The 27,698-nt window shown below is 46.6% G+C and overlaps 1 protein-coding gene across 2 annotated transcripts in view; it reads left to right on the plus strand.

Annotated features, from left to right (window-relative positions):
• The window catches only part of LOC138296679 (17-beta-hydroxysteroid dehydrogenase 13-like), a 431,070-nt gene that overhangs the window by 222,899 nt on the left and 180,473 nt on the right, over positions 1-27,698 (plus strand). Inside the window, exon 5 of one of the 2 annotated variants that reach the window (XM_069236032.1) lies at positions 18,158-18,295. The exons of the other annotated variant lie outside the window; for it this stretch is intronic. Within the exon in view, the coding sequence (XP_069092133.1) occupies positions 18,158-18,295 (138 nt within the window). The remainder of the gene's footprint in view (positions 1-18,157; positions 18,296-27,698) is intronic. 2 annotated transcript variants of the gene reach the window in all.

Here is a 27,698-nt window from a genome sequence, read left to right on the forward strand (position 1 = left end):
TTCCCAGTAAACATCAGGAAAAACTCAATCAACGGGTACTCTTCATTAACAATTTCAGTTTCAGTTTCAGGAGTTTGTTCTTCTTCATCCTCACTATTCGTCTAAACCGCTGTTCCATTAGTTGAACAACTAATCGAACATTTTGGTTTTGCACAATAAGTCCCTTCCCAGTACAGATACTGGACTTGAGTCGCAAACTACAAACTAATACAGTCCCTGGAAGTTGCCAATCTCAACCTGTACTGGATCTGTGAATGGATTTATCAACTGCCTGTTTGCTACCCCCACAACCTGAACTGTTCTGCCTGAAAGATGTAAGTTCGGAACTTCTGCACTTCTCACAGTAGAGAGTGTTGCTCCTGTGTCCACTAGAAATGAAACCCTATGACCCATCACCTTTCCCTCCACAAACGGTCCTCTCTGATCTAAGTCTAGGGATGCTGCAAACATACATGGCTCTTCATCCGAACTAATACTCATCAATTCATCGTTTATTTCATTCTCACTATGTAACGGGAATTGGTGCACTGTGTCATTACTTCTGTCTTGTCTCTGACCTGTGACCTGCTGAGTAAGCATCATCTGTTGCTGTTCCATCGGGGCTTGAGGTATCTGCATTTGCTGTCTAGGTACCATAGGAACCTGCTGCTGCATTGGTTGTAACGGTGTCATTTGTGCATGAGGCATTTGCACCTGCTGCATGGGTTGAAAATTCTGGCTTGATTCTGAAAATTCGGATAAGTCCTCTCATTCTAAGGACTTTTACAGTTTGAAATGTGTTGACATCACCACTTTGCTGAACACCACCATCCTGCATCATCAACGGACACTCCCGTTTCCAGTGTCCCCCGTTTCCCCAAAGATGACACAGTAAGATCCTTTTCATCCCCTGCACATCATTCTGCACCAGTACAGTACTCAAATCCAGACCACGATTCATACTGGTTCCACAACCCCTACCTCTCATCTGAGTTTGGAAGATGACAGTTCCCTGCTGCTGCGGTATCTGTTGTACCAAAGCTCCCTGCACTCCTGTTTGAGCTGCGTTAATTTGCATCACGATTGCTTTCTCTTACAACTTTTTCTGCTTCAACTCAATCTCATCACTACAGTATTTTGCATACTGCAATACCTCATCAATCTGTTTTGCTTGCCAGCAAATCAAATGACTCTTAATCATCTGAACTATTTCAGGTCTCAATCCTTCTACGAACCTGAACACAAAGTGCAACATGTCTTTCGGCTCAATCACTTCCTTTCCACTGTACTCCTTGAACGCTTTCAACAATCTCTCATCATACGCATGTATTGACTCCTACTTCCTGCACTGTCCTGTCAGTCCTCTGCCAGTCAATATTTTTGGGAAAAATTCTCGTCTTCAGGAACTCAGTCACCTTATAATAATGTTTCATCACTTCAGGTGATGGTGTACCTGTAGCTCTAACCCTTTCTGGTTCACTCGTCGGCCAATCCACTGCTCTCTTGCACTCAACCCACAAGTCAGCTGGAACTTCTATCTCCAACAGAGTATTCAAGTCTTCCCACAGACATTTTGAAAGCTTCACAAATCCATTTGTCTGCTGGTACCACCCAACCGGTTTTCCTCTCAGTTTTGGATAATCATTTGTGAATGACAGAATATCACTCCTGTGCCAGGGTACATGAACAAATTGCCCTCCTGGGATTTCCCTCATTGGTAAAATCTTTACTGGATCTTTTTCTTTCTGAACACTTTCAGACCCTTCTTGTGAATCTCGTTTTAGTTTATCCTTCTTCTTTGCCCATCTGCCTTCCCACTTCTCTAATGCTCCCCAAATCTGAGCACTCTGTAATAACTCTTTGAGGTGTGCTTTCATCCCTGCTGACCTCATGTGTTCAAAATCTTTTGCCTCGAAATCTAACCTGTAACTCCTCTTTAAATGCTTTGTTTTCTCAATTTCTATGTCATGTTTATCCGCCAGATCTGCCAATTACTGGTGTATCTCGCCCACTTCTCTCGTAATTCTCAGACACAAGTACCTCAGCTCTTCTCCTGTATAGGATTCTAATCTAGTCACTCCCATCGTTCCTTCAACTAGCTCCGTTATCTCTGTAACCAATCTTACATGATTAATCTGCTCTTCACCCTTGGATGCATTTCGAGGGGAATTCAGACTATCTAACCACTCATTCAATTGCTGTACTGTTAATCCCTGTAATGAGATGTTACTCGCATTCGGCACTGGCACCTGTTGTACCACTGTACCTGGAGTTTGCGGTGTCAAAAGCTTCAAGCTCTGACTTACGCTCGGGCCATTTACTGTATCTGGAAGTGCAACACGTGGACTAAGAGCCATTAATGGTCTAGATCCATCAAAGGTCTGACCCATAGATGATATTACCTGCACATGATCTCTCACCCACCTCCTCACGAGGCTTTGTGACATTACACCCTGTTCTCCTGCAATCGGCTTATTCTGCTCAAGCAATGGTACCGCTGGACCAACAGTAACTGGCAACGATATTGCATCTGGTGCTGCGCTCACACCTGCATTTTGTGGAAGGGCTACTCCCATGCTCTGATTCATCACCTTTGTCACATCTGACTGTGTCCCTGTCATTGGTGTGAACTTCGGCAAACCCTGTGTCTGTGCCTGAGGTAACAACATTGGAGTCAGCTCAGTCTGAACTAGCATCGGCCTCAGAACCACTTGCTCCAAAGGAACCACTAAGTTCACAGTTGTCTCAAGCATTGGTATCTCTGGATAAATTCTCTGCATCAGTGGTGGGTGCATCTGCGCTTGGACTACCGAAGTAGTCACTGCATTAGGAGTACTCTGCACTACCCCTTGTACCTGTCCATTATCTGTCTGCACTGGTCCCACTGTCCCTGACACCTGAACTGGGGCAGTTGGAGCAGAACTAGTACTTGGACCTCTTTCATGTACTGCATATGGTGGAGGCCTGTCCCTCAACATCTGAGTAATAAGATCCTCGACATCTGAATCTTCTTCTTCTACATAAGTCTTTTCTTCTTCTTTACCCCCGACAAACTCCTTTTACTCTTGCTAGTATCCTCTTTCTCATCAGACTCATCTTCCTCTGTGATAGCAGGAAACAAAATAACACCTTGCAATGTCTCAGTTCTCCACTTCTTTTGTTCCCAATCCCATCTTGCCTCTGATAAAGACTTCTCTACCTTCCTTATTCTCCTCTGGAATTTCATTTCTTGCTGCTGCCTTGCTATGAGCTCCCAAACCGATAATGCCTCAAACTGTGCCGGTCTCGGAAGTTGCTTCGTCTCATATAGTGTCATTCGCAACTGATCCAAAATTCTCAAATTAAACGTTCCATACTCTGGAAACACTAAAGATCCCTGTTTCTCTGTCAATGTGCACCACTGCTTTAACCAAAGAGACAAAACCTCGCTCCTCCATCACAATAAATGCAGAAGAATTTTCCGGTGGGGTCGGCTCCCCTACTGTCGCCTTGATATAAGAATCTCCCTTCATGGCACTCCTAAACGCTTTGAAAAACGTATTTTTCTCTATTTTTTGTGTATTTGATTCAATAAGGAAATGACTTTTATTCCCAAGTCCCTTTTACCCGCATACTCAACCTATTGCTTCTCACGGACGGCTGCCAATCTGCTCGTGACTCTTCTCACTAACCAACCTATCCCAGCGCGGCTCACTCTGATGTCACACTCACACACTGCGGCTGACAAAGTCTTGCGGCTTGTCCTCCTAATTTTCAACTCACACAAAACTAATGCAAAGTTATTGAAAGCACTAACCAAAATCCAATAACCAAAACCAAATCAGCTGGTTTACTACAGGAAGATACACAATCGCTTCAGAGACCTTACAGATTTTCACTGAGGGCCCTTTCGCTCATGCAGCTATTCCTCTTTCTCAGTCTCCCACACTTGCTAGCAAAATTCGACCTGTGAATTTCACTCTCAACTGACCAATGGGACTGTCCTGGTGCACATAGGACTCACCAAATCTCAGTCGAAAATGTATCTTACCCACTTAACTTTACACACCGACTTGTTGACCACGCCCGATCAACCTACTAAACCAGACAGATTACAACATATAACCAAGTGTCTCCTACACTTGTCAATATACTCCGGAGTCTTATACCACGGAGGGTTTGTACATCACCAACAACCAGTGGACAATTTTTTAGCACAAAGCGCCACACACATATGAAGTTCGACAACTTCCCTACTCTCATACTGCGGAGTACGCACACTCCTACTAAACCTCAACTGGAGTACACAGACTCCCTACTTTACTTCTCATACATCACAGTTCACCTGTGGTCTGGATAAGCCTCTGCAAGCGCAATCCTACCACTTTCATACTATCACAAGAACGCCGAGAACATACCCAACTTTACTAGCGGGATCCAGGATCTGGGAAAGTCATTTCTGGGCTTAAGGGGACATCATCTTTGCTACAATTGCCATTTCAGAAAAACAAAATTCAAACTTCATAAAATGAATAACTAACCCTAATTTAAACTACCACCATAACCATCGGTCACCACATAACTAGTTCCCCAAGGACACTAACCATCAAGCTGCTACCAAAAACTGCTAGCGCGCCTGGTCCTTACTAAGTAAACTTACAAGGGGACACGTATAGGCCGATTAACCTTTTGGATTGCATGGAGTATCCTAGCTATGTAGTAATCGATGAACACCAGCTATCAATGTAATCAATCAAAAAACACTAAGAGAATCATTAAACATGAGACAATATATCGACATTTCATGAATAACCACAACTCGATTATAGGTATTTATCAATGTTATTTCCCTATTAGTTACAATACTAAGTCATAAGGTTGATTAGAACTTTATTCGATCAACTCAGAATTTAGTTCATTAGTTACCTATCCCAGATTAGCATCAGCATGTGGGACTTCATGCGAAAACAACTTAGAACATGAATTTGGAAAACATCTAGCTAAGAGAAAAACTATTAAACAGCGCAGTTGGTACCTAGAAGAAAAGAAATAGTTAGTCACATTGTCATAGCTACCTATCCACAGTATGGATCAGCAACAAAGTCAGTCTTCGTCTTCAGGTCATCAATCGATCAGCAATTCATCAGGCTCTAAGAGCATGAGCCCAATGACAGAATCTCGTACCGCGTCTCTTGACGTCATCAGCATCTCACCCCTTGCACCTCGCATCTGAAGTTTTAGCCCCTTGTCATGACTTTTTATTAGAGTCTTTCAGTCCATCCCCCTAATTCCTATTTGGTCAATTAATCAGCATATGTGACGCTACCCAATACATTAAATTCTACAAATCTATGAATTCTAGTATTTTTCCGTTCCCAGTTCATTGATTGGTTCACTGTATGATGTCCTCATCATCTGGCTCATCGGGTATCGAAAATGTTGCATCTTCTTCTCTAGTCAGTGTCTCTATTGTTCGAGTCCTGGGAAAGTAAATCAAGTCTGTCTTACACCAAAATTGTCACATACTATAGTTTCATCATCTCCTTTCCGTCGGTACATTGCAGAAAATTCTAGTTAAGCAGACTTTATTAACATGAGACGTTCAGGGACAGTTTAATACATTAGCTTCTCTACAGTGTGCTAATAATTCAGCTTCTGCAGGAGGCCTGGCAAAACTAGGCCACAACTTCGGCTAAGTGAACTCTACAATATAATGCAAAACATAGGTTATACATCTTAATATGACATATTACTACATTGTTATTGTACATTTTCAATATTTCACGCATATTTTGTCATTTTAGTATAATTTGTGAATTCTGGTGACCAGTCTTCATAGGCACATTTTCAAATGTGCACATTAACTTCTCTATGTTTGTCATCTTCTAGTTAATTGAATACATAACATTCATTAAAAATTCTAATTAACATATCTGCGTCAGCACATGTTTGTTCATATACACCAGTGAGAAATTCTTCAGATGTACAAAGGGGAAGCAGGGTTAGGGGGGATGTGAAGGAGAAAGAGGGAAGATTAAGGTGGTCATTACAACCCTGGCGGACGGTGTTAAAGCGGCAGTAACACCGCCAACAGGCCGGCGGTAAATTTTTGGGAATTATGACCGTGGCGGAAACCGCCAACAAAGACAGCCACTTTAACACTCCGACCCCCACGGCGGTACAGACAAACAGCGCTGCAGTCATCGCCAACAGACAGGCGGAGGACAATGTACCGCCCACAGTATCACTACCTACCAATCCGACACCTTTTCCGGGGCGGATTCACCGCGGATAAAAACACGGCAGAAACAGCCATTTCAAAGGGAAAACGCTCACCTCTACACATCCCACGAGGAATCAGGACACCATGGAGCCGGAACTCCATATTCTGCCAGCGATAGTCTTCCTGCTCCTATACGAGGATCATCAACGCCGGCGGCAAAGAGCACGGTGAGTACTGCACCTACGACATAGAGGAGGGGGGAGGCAAAAACACAGGGACACACACAACCAACATCCCAACCCCCACCCCGACCCTCACCCACTACAAAACACACACCAATGCTTATCTACACATTACAGTAACACCCCCTAACCCCACCGGAAGAATGCAAAGACAAAAGGAAATTAGTGGAACCATTGTAATATATCAAAATACAGTCAGCAAATATATACAGATATATATACACATTAAACAAAATATACACCACGATTAGTTGTGCAGGTAATGCACCATTCATTGTCCGTGGACCACTGGGCCCAAAATGCATGGGCGAGGCCCACACAAGATACCTGATCAAAATGGAGAGAACACTGCTGGGGCATCAGATCGAAATACAACAGGCACCTCAGGGGGAAGGGAAGGGGGGGCACCTCAGCCGGATGAGTGCACCACGCCAGATACACGAGGGGGCTCCATGCCCATTGATGTATCCTGGGGAGTGCAAAGCCACAGTCTCTCAAGTCTCTACAGTGGGTGGGTTGCCCACTGTTACATCTTGGGGAGTGCAAAGCCACAGTCTCTCAAGTCTCTACAGTGGGTGGGTTGCCCACTCTTCCATCCTGGGGAGTGCAAAGCCACAGTCTCTCAAGTCTCTATAGTGGGTGGGTTGCCCACTGTTACATCCTGGTGAGTGCAAAGCCACAGTCTCTCAAGTCTCTACAGTGGGTGGGTTGCCCACTGTTACATCCTGGGGAGTGCAAAGCCACAGTCTCTCAAGTCTCTACAGTGGGTGGGTTGCCCACTCTTCCATCCTCGGGAGTGCAAAGCCACAGTTTCTCATGTCTCTACAGTGGGTGGGTTGCCCACTGTTACATCCTGGGGAGTGCAAAGCCACAGTCTCTCAAGTCTCTACAGTGGGTGGGTTGCTCACTCTTCCATCCTGGGGAGTGCAAAGCCACAGTCTCTCAAGTGGATAACAGTCTCCACTGGTGCTGGAGGGGGACTGGTGCCCAGAGTGCAGCACACACCCCATGACGGTCCCAATTTCTTCACTGCCCCTGCCGCAAATGGGCTAGCGGTGCATTCCATGGCGGTCTTTGCCCTGTTCAGTGGTCCCTGGCCTGTTCAGCGGTGCTTGTGTTGCCAGTGTCAGACCTGTTCAGCGGTGCATTCCATGGCGGTCTTTGCCCTGTTCAACAGTCCCTGGCCTGTTCAGCGGTGCTTGTGTTGCTAGTGTCAGACCTGTTCAGCGGTCCCTGGCCTGTTCAGCGGTGCTTGCCAAGGCGGTCCTTCATTGCCCAGCAGGGCTGTGGCTGGCGGTCCTTCATGGCTCACCTGGGCTGTGGCTTGCGGGCCCTCCTGGCCAGCTGGGCTGTGGCTGGCGGTGGCCTCCTACCAGTGACAATGGGACTGGCCTCTTGGGCAGTGACTCTGGCAGTGGCCTCCTGGCCAGTGGCGATGGGGCTGGCGGTGGCCTCCTGGGCAGCAGGGATGATGGCGGTCCTCTCCACCGTGCTGCTCCTCCCAGACTTTGGAGATTTCCACCTTGGGAGGAGTCACAGCTGAGTCGACACTCCCCCCCGGGACCCTTGTGAGTGGCTTTGCTGGCTGGAGTCTTCCCCCTCTCCCGCCGGGCACTGTCCAACTTCGGGTGCTTCACAGGGGGGGGGGGGGACTGGCTGTGCTCTGGCTCCGTGCCACACTGGCTGGCCTGGTGGCCGGTGCACTCCACATACCTTTAACAGGCACCACTGGTCCCGGAGATTTCTTGGCTGAGGTGCTAGTACGGGACCTATGAGTTTTTGGGAGACACTGGGATGGGTAGATGGAGGGGGTTTGGGAGTGGAGGAAGAGGTGGTGGTTGTAGGAGGTGTAAGTTTTGTGGATTTGGGTGCAGGTGCATGGGCTGGAGGCTGTCGTGAGGTGGATGCCTGTTGGGTGGGTGTGTGCCTGCATTTGTGTGTCTTCGGAGGGGGCGTCACAGACACACTGGGAGAGGACACAGGGGACGTGTAAATGGTAGTGGGGTGGTGAGTGCACGTGAGCGGGGTGTGGTGGTGGGTGTGCTGGTGCGGGACGTAGTGGCTGTAGTGGTAGTGCATGCAGGTGTGAGTGTAGACGAGACTGGGAGGGAGGAGGGAGACGACGAGGAGGGGGACACAGTGGAGGCAGTGGATGTTGGTGTGTCTGTATGTGTGTGATGCTTGCGTGAGTGCCTGTGGGATGTGTGGTGCTCATGTTTGCCTGAGCTTCCCTTGTGTGGTGAGGTGTGTGCAGGCTCGTCTGATGGTGTGCTTGGGATAGGCAGAGGTACAGGGGATTGGCTCGGGGTGGAGGAAATTGGAGGGGCGAGGCTAGAGACAGGGACAATGGCTGCCATCAGTGCTGAGGCCAGAGTTTGCAAGGTTCGATGAAGGGCAGCCTGACCAGAATGAATGCCCTCCAGGAATGCATTAGTGTGTTGCAATTCCCTTTCTACACCCTGGATGGCATTCAAAATGTAGACTGCCCAACAGTGAGGGACCTGAGCAGGTCAATGGCCTCCTCACTGAGGGCAGCAGAGGTGACAGGGGCAGGGGCTGAGGTGCCTGGGGCGAAGGTGATGCCCACCCTCCTGGGTGAGCGGGCACGGGGCACATGCTGAGGGGCTGCTGGGAGGGCGGTGCTGGTAGGGGGGGTGGCGGCTGTACCTGTAGAAGTGGGGGGCACAGATGTTGCCGCCACCACAAGGGAGCTCCAATCGGAGGACGAGTCCGTGTCGCTGGTTGCAGATCCTGTGACCACCGTGGTGCTCCCCTCGCCCTCCGTCCCACTGGTGTATTCTGAGTCCGTGGTGTGGCCCTCCATGGCCATGTGGGATGCAGCTCCCTCGTGCTCCGGTGCCACTGTACCTCCGCCTGATGATGCTGATTCACACAAGAACAGGGAGACCACAAAAAGGGGGGGGGGACGACAGAAGAAAGACAGGCTGAGTGCATGGCTTACCGCTACCTTTGGCAGACAATACAGACACAGTAGCCCCCTGCACTACGTCGCGCTGTTGTGCTCTACAGATGCAATTCCTGGGATATGGCCTACAAGTCTATGGACGACATCTGCACACATAGATGACACAGGGGCATGAATACCTGTACTTGGCACTCTACAGAGGTGGGCTGGGGTGCCACATGGCCTGCATTACGGAGGGTCCTAGCCTACGGAACTCGCCCTGGCCTAGGGAAACCCACAGACCTCCTCCCTCCCCCACCCAGACACCTTCACTGCACGCAAAGTCCACTGAATGATGTTGTACTCACCCCCTTGTGTCTGCTGTGATGCCCTCAAGCGCCCATCCAACTCAGGGTAAGCCACCGCCAGGATCCGGAACATCAGGGGGGTCATGGTTCGACGGGCACCCCTCCCACGTTGGGAGGCCATCCCCAGCTGAGCCTCCGCCGTCTTCTTGCTCCAACGGCGAATGTCCTCCCATCTCTTCCGGCAGTGGGTGCTCCGTCTGTGGTTGACCCCCAGGGTCCGGACGTCCTTGGCGATGGCACGCCAAATATCTTTCTTCTGGTGGGCGCTGACCTACATGAAATGTACAGGGGAAGAAGAGAAGTCATTAACAACTGCCCCGTCTAAGTGAGTGGCCCACATCCCTACCCTTGCCTTGTGGCACATGCATTCATATTCCATCATGCATGCAGAACTATGCCCCCTTCCTTCTTACAACTAGCCCTCTCCACACAGGCATAGCCCATACAACATGCTCCCTGTGTACTTACCTGTTGGTCTGGAGGACCATAGAGTAGCGTGTACTGGGGGAGGACCCCGTCCACGAGCTTCTCCAACTCCTCTGCAGTGAAGGCAGGGGACCTTTCCCCAGATGCACGAGCCATTGTCTCTTCCAGACCGAGGTCACAGCAGCATTTACAGTGTAGGTCCTCTCCTGTCGAAGATCAGGTATCGAGTGATTGAACAGATAGAAAATGGCGGTCACGTACGCGGCCGTCATGTCCGCGGTGGTGCGTCATTGGCTCCTGGGACCCATAGGGTCCAATGTTAACCATTGCAGCATTGCGCCGCGGTCTTCGACCGCCTACCGCGACGATGTAGAAGCCAGCGCAGTTACCTCACATCTCATTGTCCCACTTTACAGGTCAGGCAGCCGCCATTTCGGGGGCCCACATGCCCTAATTACCAATGGCGTCACACATACCTAGGCCTTGTCGCACAACACAAATAAAGGCCAGATTTTGTGTATGAATGGTGTTCTGTGTAGACTGTGGGTACATACCTCTGAGTTGTTTGACTCTGTGGTTGCTGTTGTCATTCCTAGGCACCATCTAGTGGGACATGTGAGGAGATGGCGGAATCCTCCTGTGTACCGACTGCTGGTGGACCTGTCGACAATGGAGGAAAGACATTTGATCATCACCTACAGGTTTGACCTTGCCACTATCCAGGAACTGTGTGCCCAGTTGGAGCCTGACCTGATGTCAGCAATCCGCCATCCCACAGGGATCCCCCCTCAAGTGCAGGTGCTATCAGTGCTACATTTCCTTGCAAGTGGGTCATTTCAAACAACAGTGGCCATGGCATCAGGGATGTCCCAGCCTATGTTTTCCAACGTGTTGTCCAGATTGTTGTCTGCCCTTCTGAAACACATGTGGAGCTACATCGTTTTCCCTCAGGTGGAGGATTTGGCTGCAGTTAAAAGTGACTTCTATGCCCTTGGACATATCCCCAACATCATCGGTGCCATTGATGGGACCCATGTAGCTCTGGTCCCCCCCCACAGGCGTGAACAGGTGTACAGGAACCGGAAGAGATATCATTCCATGAATGTACAGATGATATGTTTGGCAGACCAGTACATCTCCCAGGTAAATGCTGTGTTCCCTGGTTCAGTGCATGACGCCTACATCCTGCGGAATAACAGCATCCCTTATGTGATGGGTCAACTCCAGAGGCACCGGGTGTGGCTATTAGGGGACTCTGTTTACCCCAACCTGTCATGGCTACTGACCCCAGTGAGGAATCCCAGGACAAGGGCAGAAGAACGCTACAGTGAGGCACCTGGGCGGACTAGGAGGGTGATCGAACGGACCTTCGGCCTCCTGAAGGGGAGGTTCAGGTGCCTCCATATGACAGGTGGTTCCCTATTCTACTCACCAAAGAAGGTGTGCCAGATCATCGTGGCCTGCTGTATGCTTCACAACTTGGCTTTGCGACGACAGGTGCCTTTTCTGCAGGAGGATGGTCCAGATGACGGTGTTGTTGCAGCTGTGGAGCCTGTGGACAGTGATGAGGAGGAAGCAGAGGAAGAAGACATTGACAACAGGGACTCAGCTATCCAGCAATATTTCCAGTGACACACAGGTGAGAACACATTCCTGCCTACTACAAGTACTTTCACACTTCTACCTCTATCCTGTCTGTCGATTTCTACCAGTATATGGTAACTGAGTTGTACATTTCCCCTTACGATTCCACAGGTGTGGTTTCCAACGTGTGTCAGCTGCTTACATTCCTCAAGGACTTGAGATGTGTGACATAGGTATGTTGACATTACATTTGAAAGAGCATTTTGCCACTGTAATTGCTAATACACATTTTCTAAATCACAGACTGACTCCAGATTGTTTTGTGATTCAAGGGTGTTTATTTAAATACAAAATATTGGAGGGGGAAGTTAAATGGTCAGGGGTGATGGCGGAGGAATGTCCATGGCAGAGTCCAGTCTATTAGTCTCACAGGTGCATTGCCCATATGGGCATAGGAAGTGGAGCTGGGGCAGTTTCAATATGGACAGGGTTACAAAGTGGGACAGTGGGATGACAATCAGGGTGGTCTCATTTCTTGGCGGGGGTCTTGGCATCGTGCTCTGTCCTGTTACTGGATCTCAGGGACTGTTTGCGGGGTGGTTCTCCATCTGCAGGGGGTGGGGTGCTGGTGTGGTGGTCCTGTGGCGATGCCTCCTGTCCACTAGCGCCGGCAGAGGTGGTGGGCAGTTCATCGTCCATGCTAGTGTCAGGGGCCCCTTGGAGTGCCACAGTGTCCCTCCTGGTGTTAAGTATTTCCTTCAGCACCCCTACGATGGTGCCCAGGGTGGAGTTGATGGTTCTGAGTTCCTCCCTGAACCCCAAATACTGTTCCTCCTGAAACTTGGCCAGGACCGTTGCCATCGTCTCCTGGGAGTGGTGGTATGCTCCTATGATGGAGGAGAGGGCCTCGTGGAGAGAGGGTTCCCTTGGCCTGTCCGCCCCCTGTCGCACAGCAGCTCTCCCAGTTCCCCTGTGTTCCTGGGCCTTCGTCCCCTGGACCGTGTGCCCACTACCACTGCCCCCAGGTCCCTGTTGTTGTTGGGGTGTTGGGTTATCCTGGGTTCCCTGTAGCGGTGGACACACAGCTGATTGACGTGTCCTGGGGACGGAGGTATGGGCCTGCTGGGTGGGTGCTGTGCTGGTGTTACCAGAGGGTGGAAGGTCTGTGGTGGCCTGTGACTGGGTGTGGGTAACCAACTGTCCGAGGCCCACGATGGTCCGGGCTGGTCATCTGGATCCAGTTGGACAGAGCTGCTGTCATCACTGTGGGCCTCGTCAGTGGGTGGGGTGGAGATGTCTGGACCCTCCTGTCTGGTGACGTTGGGTAGTGGTCCTGCAGGGGTGTAAAAGCATGATTATTGCATCTGTGTGTGTCATGGTGTGCAATGGGTGGGTGACTGTGTACCCCAGTGCTAGCATTCCTGTGTGGGGGCTTGTGTGATGATGGTTGAGAGGGGTGTTATGGGTATGTGCAGTGGGTATGCTTTAGTGATGGGTGTCCATGCTTTGTTGCTGCATGCAGGGCTTGGTGTTGGGATGTGTGGTTTGTGATGTTGGGACATTTGTGAGGAGTTGGAATGATAGGGGAGGGGGCGAGGGTGGGGGTCTGTGATAGCATGCAGGTAGGTTGGGGGATATGAAAGTTAAGATTTGACTTACCAGAGTCCATTCCTCCACCGACTCCTGCGAGGCCCTCAGGATGCAGAATCTCCAAGACCTGCTCCTCCCATGTTGTTAGTTGTCGGGGAGGAGGTGCGAGTCCGCCGCCAGTCCGCTGTACCGCGATGTGGTGTCTTGAGACCACGGAACACACCTTCCCCCGTAGGTCGTTCCACCTCTTCCTGATGTCGTCCCGATTTCTTGGGTGCTGTCCCACTGCGTTGACCCTGTCGACTATTCTTCTCCATAGCTCCATCTTCCTTGCAATTGAGGCGTGCTGCACCTGTGCTCCAAATAGCTGTGGCTCTACCCGGACGATTTCCTCCACCATGACCCTGAGCTCCTCCTCCTAGAACCTGGGGTGTCTTTGCCGTACCATGGGGTGGTGTAGGTGATGTGTGGGGTGGTGTATGTGGTGATAAGTGTGGTGATGTGTAGTGGTGTGTGGTGTTTTGTGTGTGGAAGTAGTGTGGGTGATGGTGTTGAGTGCCTGTGGCTGCTAGTTTGTGGATGGTGGTGTCTCTCTCTGGCCTTATTTCAGAATTTTTTGTTGTGGGGGGTTGTGGGTGATATGGGTGTGTGTTTTATATTGTAATGGGTGTGTGGGAGTGGTGTGTGTATGTGTATCAGGTGTGTGTATTTCGAATTGTCCAATGTGGTGGTGTTTTGGAGATGTGTGTGTATTTTGAGCTCGGTGGTGTGTACCGCGGTTGAAAGACTGCCGCGTGGATTCGTGGGTCGTGATAGTGTGGGTGTATTTCTATTGGCGTGACGGTGGAGGTTTTGATTTCGCATGTTTATCACTGACCTTTGGTGGGGCGGTCTTGTGTGGGTGTCTGGATTTTGTCGGATTCCGAGCTGTGGGTCATAATAGCTGTGGTGGAATTCCGCAGCCGCGGCGGTGTGTTGGCGGTCTTCTGCACGGCGGTAAGTGGCTTTTACCGCCAATGTTGTAATGACCCCCTAAGTGTTATTTCATTGTTTAGATTCGAGAATCTAAAATAAAATTGTATTGACATTTAAAAATTCCGTAGACACTATAAGCATGAGCCGCAGAGGAATGAAAATGGGGTTTTAGAGGAGTGTGCTATCTATGAAGATAATTGGAATGAACACAAGCTGCTAAAGCAAGACGATGAATGCACACCAGCCCTGACAGTGGTCCAAAGTTTGGCCACAAGGGGAAGAACAGTATTGGGGATTTCTATGAATTCAACCTTTATGTTGTAATTGAGAAATTCCAGGACATACCAGAGTATGAACTTTGCTTGAAAGCGAGACCCAAAATTGCACATTTTCTTCTTAAGGATCATCTGCATGTGTGATAGGTGCCTCAAAATTCCCAGTACTGAGATTCAATAATCTCCACACCAGTTTATCACATCAGCCAGAGAGGCTGACCCTCAGTAGGATGCATCAAAGGATCAACAGAGCATGATTCTCACCCCACATCTATTGCTTTAAAGGTGGAATCATACAAAGCAATCTGGACTGTCTCAGAGAAGGTAGCTTTCTCAGGAAACTCTTTTGATTTTTTTTCTGTTTTCAATGACATGAACAAAAATGTCCATTACCTCACATTCCTACTAAGAATAATTGTGCAGTCGGCTACAGGGTATCGAAAGAGCCATCCAACAACATCCCTGTTTTACCATAATATCAAGAATTTGTGAAAAGTTCTCTCCGCCCTTGTTTGGCTTGGCGCTTTCTGCAGGGTCACCCCCAAACATTTAGCCTTCACTTCCTCCACTCCCCCCTGTTTTCTGGATTTGTTTTGCTGGAATTTGGGCTCTATTCATTTTACTAGTACTAAAGTGCTTGTGCCCCTCCCTAAAAAATTGTAAAATTGGCCTACACCTGAGTGGCACATTTAATTTACTTAAACGTCCCTAGTAAAGTGATACTACATGTACCCCAGGACTGTAAAATGAATGCTACTAGTGGGCTTGCAGCACTTGTTGTGCCACCCTCTGAAGTAGCACTTTAGGACATGTCTCAGGTCTGCCATATCAGCATGCAGTGCAGATTTAAACTGGCAATTCGACCAGGCAAAATAAACCTTTTTTCAGGCCTAAACCTTTCTTTTTAATACATATAAGTGACCCCTAAGTTGGGTCCAAACAGACTACAGGGTAGAGTCCATTGTATTTAAAATGTGGGACAAGTGTTTTTAAGTTTTACATGTCCTGGTAGTTAAAACTCCTAAATTCATTTATCACTACTTTAAGGACAACCTCTCCCCTAGGATAACATTGGAGTATCTCATTACATTTAGTAAGTGCTAATGTTAGATTGATAACAGATAGAGAAGGCAAGTTTGGTCTTAACGAAATTGTAATTTAAAGTCCTCTTTAATGGTACCATCGTATTCTATGTCAGAATTCTGAAAATGCCACTTATAGAAGGGTGGCATTTTCTTGTCCTAACTGTTTGGTGCCCGCTGCCAGTGTCCTGAGTCACATGACCCTGCTGTTAGGCTTTGTGTATTCCTCCCAGACAATGAGACAATAGGGTGTAGGTCTGGGCTCAATGGGCCATCCTGAAAGGATGGGTGGAGGCAGAACTGTTGCCTGTCCCACTTGCATTTCAGTAGTGGCTGCCTCTAGCACATACAAAGAAACCTATCACCAGTCTTTTGTGACTCTAGACTTCTTGGATCCTTAGCAGGGAAAGGTAGGAACTTTCCAGAACGAGATGTTGGGGTTAGCTTAGACGTTTTCCTCACTTCAACGGTTGCCACCAGGCGTAAATATTGGATTCTGAGACCAACTTTTCAGTACACTCCTGAACCAGAAGAGGCCATCAGAAGATTGCCTTGGACCCCCACAGGACTTTCTTGCCTGCTGCTTGAGGACTGCCTTGTACCTCAGAGGACAGCCTTGCTGCTACCAGAAGACTACTCTGCTTCTCGAGGCTTGCCTTGATTCCCAGAGGACTGCTCTGCTGCTTGAGGCTTGCCTTGCTGCTTGAACCTCGTACTGCCAGAGTGACTCCAAGGGCTATTTGGATGGCCTCTTTTGTGAGCTATAGGGAAATAACAAGCACCAGAAGCTTTGAGCCCTGCACCTTGCCTCTGCTGGGGTGAGGCCTAACCTTCCAAGTGGTGCCCCGCCCAGTCCTGGATCTTTGGAAGTGGTGTTAGAGGTGCTACTTCTTCCTAGCCCTAAAAGTTGGGACTTAGAAGAATTTCCACCAAAAAGTGGCAGAAGAACCGACAGAAGACTGGGACCTAACTGCCAGCTGATCCATCCAAGGTGCATTGCCAGTTGGCCTGCCTTTACAGTAGATCCTGCTACATTCTTCTTATCCGCAGCAAATCCTGTTCAGCAAGACCTCTCGCCGAAGGTATCCAGCCTTGTGGAGCCCTCAATAGCTGCAGCCTATAGCTTCATCCCACACAGGATCTTCGGCTTCCAAATAAGTGACAAAGTCTGAAAGTAGAAATTTTCACTGTATCTCTGTCCAGCGGCTCCCTGAAGATGATGCCTCTTTCTTAGACACGACTTGCTACCTTGCCCCGCTGATCTTTACCTTCACAGGAACGTTTCTCCCAAAAAAAAATCAAGTCTGAAGGTAAGCTGGGCCCAGCCTACCTGTTGTAGCCAAACGGCACTCATCTCGGTCAGCTTTAACTTTTGATTTTGCTCCCGTCTTGCTCGATCAGATACCAATGGTTGGCACCTTGATCTTTTAGGTTATATTTTTCATTTAAAACTTTAAAAATGTATAACTTTGGTTCTAATGATTGGATTTATTTATTCTTATTTGTCTTATTGTATCCTATTTTTCGAAATTGGCACGCATTTTTTCTTGTGTTGTGTTTTCACTTAATTACTGTTTGTGTGCTGCATCAAGACTTAACATAATGCCTCTAAGATAAGCCTGACTTCTTTTGTGCCAAGGTACCAGATGGTTTAGCACAGGCCAGTGCTTAATTTGTGCTTGTTGTTTCCGGTGCTGTGCACCGGTACTAATTCTTCTGCCTCTAGCATTTGGTGCGAGCAAAAGGCACACATGGGAAAGACGGAGGAAGAGAAAAACGAAAAAGCGTCACAATGGGAGAGTGCAGAAAGCTGCAGGAGTGAGCTGAAGGGGCAAGGAGTGGCTGTATATGGATTGAAGAGGCCTGAGAGGGCTTCAGGATTACGCTGCCTCAGTAGTCTGTGCTCACGCATTTAATTGCAGCAGCTGCGTGTTTCAGAGGAGAATTCTGAGCACCAGCACATTTTTATTTACAAATTAAGTTCTGGCACAGGCTAATTTAGTGACTTTTGTGGCAAGGATTCTAGTTGTTGCTTGAGAACGGTTTACGCCCCCCCCCCCCCCCACCCCATCAACCAAAAACCTCATTTATTACAACCCTTAAGAGTACTGTTCAGTGCCTGGAAGACCTGAGACAAATACGTTCATGGTCTCGCATTTGCTAGATTTTGCAGAATACAAGTGGTCAAAATGACTTACCATTGTGCTCAGAGCCTTATATATGCACAGCCATACCGGAGCTCTCCTAACTGATCACATGCCACACACACAAATCTGATAATAGGCCAACACCACTTACAGTATTTAAACTCAAATATACTACCCAGAAATTCCAGTCTCATAATGATGCTTGGCCCTTTTCGTTTGTGTGCCTCCCCTCTCCAAGCTAAGCTTCCCTTTATGCTGTGTCTCTGAGCCAGCTTTCAGAAATACAGCACCAGAAGATAATTTGTGGGGCAGTAGACATCTGCATGAAGAAAGTGCCTTTCAAGCTATTAATTGAGTTTAATTTGATTTGTTTCTTTTTCAGCTCCTCCAAACATGCTGCGGTTGGTTTTCATCGGTCTCTAACAGACGAACTCGCTGCTTTGAGAATGGATGGAATCAAAACGACATGTCTCTGTCCTGTCTTTGTTGACACAGGCTTTATTAAAAATCCATCCTCAAGGTAAAGGAAATATTTGGGCCCATATAGTTAGAATCAGCATTATTTGCAAGTGCCTGCCCTCTGAATACAATTTAATTTGCAGCCCATCACTAATTATTTTCAATGGTTCTTAGTGAATTCACATAGTGCTTATAACAAGACAGTGTCACGTTTATGTTGAAGTTTATACCATTGAACATTATCTAAAATGGATTCATGAATCCCATCGTTCAGGACGACATCCTTGATCGCGCTGAGCTTTTAGACTTCCAATAGAGTTTCAGTAAGGTACACTCCTTGTATATTTCATTTAGAAGTTCTGGAGTTAGAGAAACCAAACCAAATTCAAGTGTGCGTTTGCCTCCTTCCAGTCTAACAATTCATGCCTTATTTCAGTGATCAGTCTGGTAGGCTGTTTTTATATTTTAAATCTGAAAGCTGTTGAAGAATGAAAAATCCTCAGCCCAAGGTTAACCCATTTTCAGTGCTCAGTCCTTTCAATCACTGATGGAACAGCTGTACTGTTTGGCATTTCTTGAGCCACTCATTGCAGCTCGCCAAAACAAAGATAGACACCCAGTTCAAGCCCTAATCAATATCTTGCACCGTAGGGTCATTGCTCATTTCGTTTTATGAAACAATCTCCAGCATTGGGAGTTTGTTTCAGAAACAAACACTTGAACACGCCCGTCATGGTGTCATAGCGGACCAGTTGGCATTCACATTTCTGCTGAAAATGAATCTGCCACCTACATGGAAGTACTTTCATAAAAAATAATAGGCCACAAAATCGGGGGACTTTAGATGTAGTGGGCGGGGTACTGCATGGCCAGCAGACGTGGCGTCTCTGCTATTGTAGCAGCTTATCAAGCACTCTAAACGAACCTCAAAGTCAGGTGAGAGAGTGAGGGGAAATGGCATACACAGCATTAAGCATACAGGAACATTTTGATGCACACTCAGAGGGTTGGTCCTATCTGTGTACCATCTGCTTTGAAACTTGCGGACACTCTCGATGCAAGAGGGGTGCATGAACGTGGGGTGGGGTGGCCTGGGGGAGAGGTCATCTGGCATGTTATCACCATCATAATTTTATAGGAAACAGTGTCCCACAGGAAAGTGTGTGATGGTATCTGGAAACCAAATATCATGTTTGTGTATGACTGTAAGTGCTGTTGTCCTGCAAGCAGTCCCGGAGGGTACCAAATTTAGTGTGCCCTGAAGTTTGACAGACATTATGATGAGGACAGTATAGGTCTGTGGGATGCATGGGCAGAGCATGGTATGTGTGCATGGAGGAGTCTGGTGTTTTCTGTGCTTACACGTTAGTGGTGGGCTTGATTTGAAGAAACATCCATTTATGGTTCTCTGTGGTGGGGTCCAGCCTGGGATAGGTCTTCCTGAGAGACATGACCCAAAGCTTGTAGACCCATGGTCGGAGCAAGCTAGTACTACTTGAATGAAGTCTTTGGTAGTCAGATTCTAATAGTGTTGTATGTCCCTGGACTCTGCATACAACCCCAACCAGGCTGGAGAGGAAAAGAAGCTATACGGAACTCAGATACACTGCTTTCTTGTGAGGCAGTAAGGGGGTGAAGCAAGGCAAGCCACCACCAAAAAGCCCCTTGTGTGGGTGAGATGGGCCATGGGATTGAATCATGGCGTGGGTTCTGTCAGGACCTTACATACCTGCAGGCATGGAGCCAAAGTTGTCCACAGGTGGATATACACAGATTATTTGTGGTTATGCAATATGGTTCTCTCACAACCACTCATAGGACTATTCATTGCTGACCCACTGCATCACACATTTCACTGGAGATCTGGACGAGCGCTATGGATGCAGAATGAAGGGGTGGCAGTACCACAGTTTTAAAGACTACTAAGACACCTAGAACCGAACCTCAGTTTTTAAAGACAGAGGTTCAGCAGAACCACAAATTACTGAGAAAGTTATGTATGATTCCTGATAGGAGTATTATTTTGTCAACCAAGTTAATTCTATATTATAGATCATTTAACATAATCACAATATCAATACAAACGTTAAAACAAAGGAAAAACAGACAGCAGAACATATTTCCAAGAACAAAACAATTAAATCATACCTGCTACGAATTTCCATTAAAATAAGAGAGTGAGGTGCATTTCGTTTTAAAAAAATCTGCACTCACTCTAGTTTACAAACTTAGTGTAGAGAGTAGGAGTGCATTGTTTAATTCTGACAATTTTATATCAGTACATTTTGTTAAATGACTAATCAAATGCCAATCTATCGCAGTACTAATCCCGAGTCTCGGCAAAATGTATCGATCTTCTAGTATTTGGAAAGAGATATAGATCAGAAGTGAAACAGATTCAAATGTGCCTTCACAGAGCCTGTAAATGCAACGGGAAAATGTGATGTCATTCTGCCAACCATCTCTTAAGGCAACAACCAGGATAAGAAGCCGGCGAAACTTCATCAATTTTGTGCAAAGACTTTGTAGCTTGGGCTTTAGTGAAGCGCATGTTTACAGTATAACATTTGCTCATTTGTGTTTGCTAAATCCCAGGTTTTCCTGAAAGGAGAAGGATTTGCTTATTTCTTTAAACAGCGTTTTACATTTGTTGTTTGCTTTGTTTTCATAATTCAGCTGTTTCATTTCGTTTAGGCTACAGTTCAAATTGTTTGCGGAAATACATGTCTGACTCATAAAGTTAGGAGAGATTTCTGCCCATATGAAGAATTTTAGTGTACTCACTTTAGCACTTTTTCGCCTATGGCAATTGCAGATAATTTGTGTGTCCATAATAAGGGACATGCAAACCAGACCTAACTCAGGCATTCATTATTTTGTGGACCTGGGTATCTGACTCCAGTAGATGTGGTCAGTCCGTATACCATGGCCTGAACCCAACCAACGCTTCCCACAGCCAAAGGTTTTCTGCAGAAGGGATTGCCCACACACGGAGGGTTGGGCGCAAGGCCTGGTCATTGGACATATTTATATAAAATATTCACTGCAGAAATAAAGGTAAAAGGGGCATTATAGTTAGGTGACAAATCCAGTTTAAAAATAACGTTTTAAACTAACAAAACCCCTGATCTCTTAAGTTATCTTACGTAACTATACCTCGAGCCCCCTCCATGCAGTGTTCTTATCAATGATGTAATTTCAGATGTCATTAGGGATGTCATCAATGTAGACACTAAACATTGCATGAGTGGTTTAATATGTGAGGGTACAAGCAGTGTACAGTGAGGGCGCGAGTTATAGTTACTGTGGTGGTGCCCTTGCCAGGTATTACGGGCTCTCTTTAGCATGAGCAGTAAATAATAAATGAGCGGGCCGCCATACATTTTTTCCCCTTATTTTTGTATTTTTTTGTTTTTTTTGAAAAAAAATTGTAGCTGTCTTAGACCCACTTCACTTCCTTAGCTATTTTTTTGGGTTGGGGGCCACATGGGGTCCGTTCCGTCCAAGCAGCCCCATTTCATGTGGCCATGCAGGCACAAGCCCCATTTTTGATGTTTTTTTGTGCACTTTCGTGGGCAGGGAACCAGTGTCCCGGGAGACGGGCTCCTTGGGAAAACAACGTTAAACTGAGCCTTGAAGGATTGGGTCCCCAGGGCCATACCATGGATTGGATAGGGTGTTCCCACACTTACCTCCCCAAAATAAAATGCAGCAGGACCCGGGGATGGGGCCTCTGTGGTCGTACCGTGGCTTGGGGAGTGCAGCCACATACCCCCCTCCGCCAAATGCATTTGGCCCCAGGCGATGGGTCCCAAGGGCCTTATAATGGCTTAGGGAGAGGGAGTATGCTCTACTCCACTCAACGTGGCTCCACTCTATGCTATGGCACTTAGTGCCACTCTACTCCACTCTATGCCACTGTACTGTAAGTCACTCCACTGTACGTTGTTCCACCCAATGCCACTCCACTCTGTCACACTACTGGCTGCGACTCCACTCTATGCCACTCCACTCTACACCACTCCACTCAGCGCCACTCCACTCAACGCCACTCCACTATATCTTATTCCACTCTACGCCACTCAACTCTGACACTCAACTCTAACCCACTCCACTCTACGTTACTCCACTCTATGCCACTCCAATCAACCCACTCTACTGTACGTCACTCAACTATACAACACTGCACTCTATGCCACTCCATGTTATTCTACGTCACACTACGCCACTCAACTCTACGCCACTCCACTCTATTCCACTTCACTCTATTCTGTTTAACTCTTCGCCACTCTATGATATTTATCTCTGCACCACTCCACTACCTGCCTCTCTATGCCACTCCACTCTACGGTATTCCACTGTACACCACTCTTCTGTATGCCACTCCCCTCTATGCTATTCCCTTGTACGCCACTCCACTCTTCACCTCTCAACTCCATGGCACTCCACTCTACACAACTGCACTGTACGCCTCTCCACTCTACGCTATTCCACTGTACAGCACTCAGCTCTACACCACTCTGTCACTCCAGTCTATGCTACTCCAGTTTACGCCAATTCATTCTACTCTACTCCATTCTTCACCACTTCAGTCTACGCAATTCAACTCTATACCACTCCACTCTATGCCACTCTATTGTACGCCACTGCAGTCTGTGCCACTCCACTGTATGCCTTTCCAATCTACACCATTCCACTATATGTCACTCAACTCTTTGCCACTACATTGTCTGCTGTTCCACTCTATGCCACTCCAGTCAATTCCCCTCTATGCCACTCCGCTCTACACCACTACACTTTATGCCATTCAATTTTACGGCACTCTACTCCACTCCACTCTACTCCATTCAATGACTCTCCACTGTACAACATTCCACTCTATGACACTTTACTCCACTGTACTCTCTGACAGTCCACTTAGCACTCTACTTAATGACACCCCACTCAACAACACTTCACTCTACGATTTTAAACATGTTTTTATTATTAAAGAAAAAACTTTGAAATTCAATGAAAAAAAACAAAGCTTAAAAATGAGTTATGGTTAGAACAACTTTATTCATTTTTTCCTATGCAAACCAAACTTAAAGTACACAAACATTAGAAATTTACACACTATGTAGAATCTTTGGAAACTTTTTTGCAGAACCAAAAAGCTTGTGTGGAACATGCTGAACAGAAGTTGTCAACTGTCACCAGCACACAGACTTACTCTTCAGTACAAAGATTTACAACATGTACAATAACTCTACACACCTATGATGCATTAGGAGGACATGTGTTCTGCAAACACTTACACCCATTAGCCTGACAAAAGCTGTACAAAATTAGGCAGTCATCTGCCACTATATAAATTATAAAATAAACAAATACATTCATTGGATGATGTCATCAGTGATACTATCAATGGTGTCAATTGAGATGTCATCAGTGATGTCATAAATTATGTTATTGAATGTGTTATGATTGATGTAACATGTGAGGCCATAAGCAGTGAATAAGCAGTGCATGAAAGGGCGCAATTTATCGTTGATCTGCTTATTAGAACCAGTGAATATCTATGTTTTTTTAAAATTCAAAACGTTAATGTCATCACTGACATGATCACCTAACTTTAACATCAATTTAAGATTTTGTTTTTTTCAATACAACAATTTCTATGTTTTTTTAAACAAAACATCTTTTTACCACACCTTACTATAACATTACTTTAACCTTTGTTTTTTCAGTGAATTTCTAGTTTTTTTTTAATGTAAAGTCTTTTATTACCATATGTAAAGCCAACCAACCGCACGCCCCCACCACCTAAGCCTCATTAGGCCCTGGGGGCCCCATCCGCCAGGGCTGCATATATTCATGTGTGTGTGTGTTTGTGAATATATATATATATATATCTATATATGTTCGTGGCATGTAGTGCTGCAGATTCACATGCTATGCATAGCTCTTCCGACATCTACACAACACCGACACAAGTTGTTTTTCTTTGAACAAGTTTTTTTGGAGTCATGGGATCGAGTGACTCCTCCTCTCGGTTACAGTGCTCATGGGCATCGACTCCATTGTTAGATTGTTTTCTTCCGCGGTTGGGTTCGGACGTGTTTCATCTCGCTCTGAGATTTCGATTCGGAAAACCTCAGAAAACCTTCTTATTCGTTGGTATTGTTTTGATCGCGTTTTCCATCTAGCATCGAACCAATAGCACTGTCGAAACCTTCATCTCGCCCTTTGGGGCGCATGCGCCTGACTCAGGCTTATTCGGGCCTACCGTGTGGAAAGCCTGATGGATCGGACTCCATTCTGATTCTGCTCTCGATGCCACGTGAAGTACCCATATACAGACCAACACCTGGTTTGTAATTTGTGCCTTTCTATAGACCATCGGGAGGAAGATTGCGAGGCCTGTCTATCATTTCGATCAAAGAAGACCCCGAGAGATCACAGAGCCCTATGACTCGAAATGACGTTGAAAAGCTGCGAACACCTCAACGTCATGGAGGAAGAGCAGGCGCAGACAGCATTCTCCATCCGAGACACTGATTCCGAATAAGAATTGGATGACGATAGACCCATCACAGCTGACCAGCATGTGAGTATGTCTGCCCCTACACCCCTGCAGAAAAAACATTCAAAGGCCTTGGGTACCACTGCCAGAAGGCCATGGTTCGGCCCGAAAAAAAAAATGCTAGCGACCGTCCTTCAGGATCAGTGCTGAAAAAGGCCACTCCTCCGTCCACCTCGGAGTCGAGTAAATCGATTAAAAGCACCACTTCAGACTCCGGTAGAAGACCCCATTCTTCAGAGTCTAAAATTCAGGAATCGGCTTTGGAGCCGAGACATCTGACTTCTTTTTGGGGACCAAAAAAAGATACACGCCTCGGAGCCAAAAAAATCCTCATATACAGAGGAACAAGGACTTTCCAAACAAATTAATACAAATTGCAAAGCCCAACATGGAATCTCATAAGACTTCTGAAGAAGAGGCTGAGATTGAACCAATATTACAGGTTATGAATGAGAGACAGTCCAGAATCTGTATTCATAAGGAGACAGGAAGAATCATTACTGCACCTTTTTTAAAAACCAAAAGAAAGCTGGCTTTCCAAGGGGAATTAGACTCTATGCAACCACTGGCAAAGGTGCAAAAACAAAACGAGAAGCCACTACCTCTCCATACTTCTCCTCCTCACTCTCCACAGCTCTCTTTCTCACCTCAGAATAGCCCACCACCATTGCCTTCTCCAACACATTCTTTATACTCACATGGAGATACAACAGACCCATGGGACCTCTATGACCCTGATCCCATCCCGGACAATGATCCAGACCTTTACCCATTGAAACCTCCAGAAGACACCACTCCATACACCCAAGTAATATGTAGGGCAGCAGCTTATCATGGAGTAGCCATGCATTCTGAGCCATTGGAAGAAGACTTTTTATTTAATACACTGTCTTCTACTCATTCCAGATACCAGTGTCTCCCAATGTTACCAGGAATGGTTAAACATGCAGACCAAATTTGTAATAAACCTGTCAAAGCTAGGATCATCACCCCTAGAATTGATAAAAAGTATAAGCCTGCCCCTGCTGACCCAGACTATATCACTCCTCAGGTCCCTCCAGACTCAGTAGTAGTCAGTGCGGCAAGGAAAAGGGCAAACAGCCAGTCATCAGGAGACACACCTCCACCTGATAAGAAAAGTAGAAAATGTCATGCAGCTGGGAAAAGAGTTGCCACACAAGCAGCAAACCAATGGAGAATTGCCAATTCTCAGGCACTTCTAGCCAGGTATGACAGTGCCCATTGGGATGAAATGCAAGATCTTATACAGCATTTCCCAAGGAGCATCAAAAAAGAGCACAGGAAGTGGTGGAAGAGGGACATGCTATCAGCAATAATCAAATAAGATCTGCCCTCGATGCTGCTGATACAGCTGCAAGGAGTGTCAATACTGCCATCACAATTAGAAGACATGCATGGCTACGCTCCTCTGGTTTTAAACCAGAAATTCATCAGGCAGTACTTACTATGCCTTTTGACAAAAAGCATCTCTTTGGCCCAGAAGTAGACACCACTATTGAGGAACTGAGGAAGGACTCAGATACTGCAAAAGCAATGGGCGCTTTATACACCACACCATATAGAGGCTCCTTTCGCAGACCCCAGTTTAGAGGAAGTTTTAAGCCACAATCCTCGGATGCTTCCACCTCCCAAACAAAGCAGGGACAACAAACCCAATATCAAAGAGGGGGGTTTAGAGGGTCCGATAGAGGACAATATTTAAAAAAACATAGGTTAATTTCCAAACCTCTAAGCAGACCACAACACAACCTAAACAGTGACTTTCTTCCCTCCCTTCCACTCCACACATCTCTCGTGGGGAGAAGACTACAGCAATTCCACTCTCATTGGCAAAATATCATCACAGACAATTGGGTATTATCAATTATATGCAATGGCTATTGCCTAGAATTAATCTCCACCCCTCCAAATATTCCACCACGATACCACAAGTTGTCCCCAGAACACAGCGTTCTGTTACAACTAGAGGTACAATCTCTACTATTAAAACAAGCAATAGAATTGGTTCCACATTCTCAACAAGGAACAGGAGTATACTCACTATACTTCCTCGTTACCAAAAAAGACGGCACTCTCAGGCTCATCTTGGACTGCAGGCCCCTCAATCTATATCCTGTCAGAACATTTTCACATAGTAACTTTGCAAGATGTCATTCCTCTACTGCAAAAACAAGATTACATGACTGCTTTAGACCTCAAAGTTGCATATTTCCACATACCCATCCATCCAGCTCACAGAAAATACCTAAGGTTTGTCATACCAGGAAAACACTACCAGTTCAAGGTGTTGCCATTTGGCATAACAACAGCTCCAAGAGTGTTCACAATGTGTCTAGCAGTAGTAGCAGCCTACATAACGAGACAACACATCCACGTCTTTCCATATCTAGACAATTGGCTAATAAAATCAAGCAATTTTACACAATGCCAACAACACACTCGTGACGTGATAGAAACTTTTCACACACTAGGGTTCACTCTCAATTACCAAAAATCACACCTTCAACCAGCACAAGTACAACCTTACCTAGGTGCTATCCTAAATACTCAACAAGCCCTAGCTTATTCAAATATACAAAGGATACACGCTTTCCAAAATCTCATACCACTCGTACAGCCAAATCAACAATATACCGTAAGATTTATCATGAAGATTCTAGGAATTATGGCATCTTGCATAGCTATAGTCCCACATGCAAGACTAAACATGAGGCCCTTACAACAGTGCCTCTCACAACAATGGTCGCAGGCACACAGTCAACTTCAAGATCTAGTGTTGACACACTGCCAAGCACATGTGTCCCTTCAGTGGTGGAATTGAAGCAATCTAATGAAGGGGCGGTCATTTCAAGACCCTGTGCCTCAGACCATAATCACA

Source organism: Pleurodeles waltl, chromosome 1_2 (genome assembly GCF_031143425.1).
Source record: "Pleurodeles waltl isolate 20211129_DDA chromosome 1_2, aPleWal1.hap1.20221129, whole genome shotgun sequence".
Classification (NCBI taxonomy): domain Eukaryota; kingdom Metazoa; phylum Chordata; class Amphibia; order Caudata; family Salamandridae; genus Pleurodeles; species Pleurodeles waltl.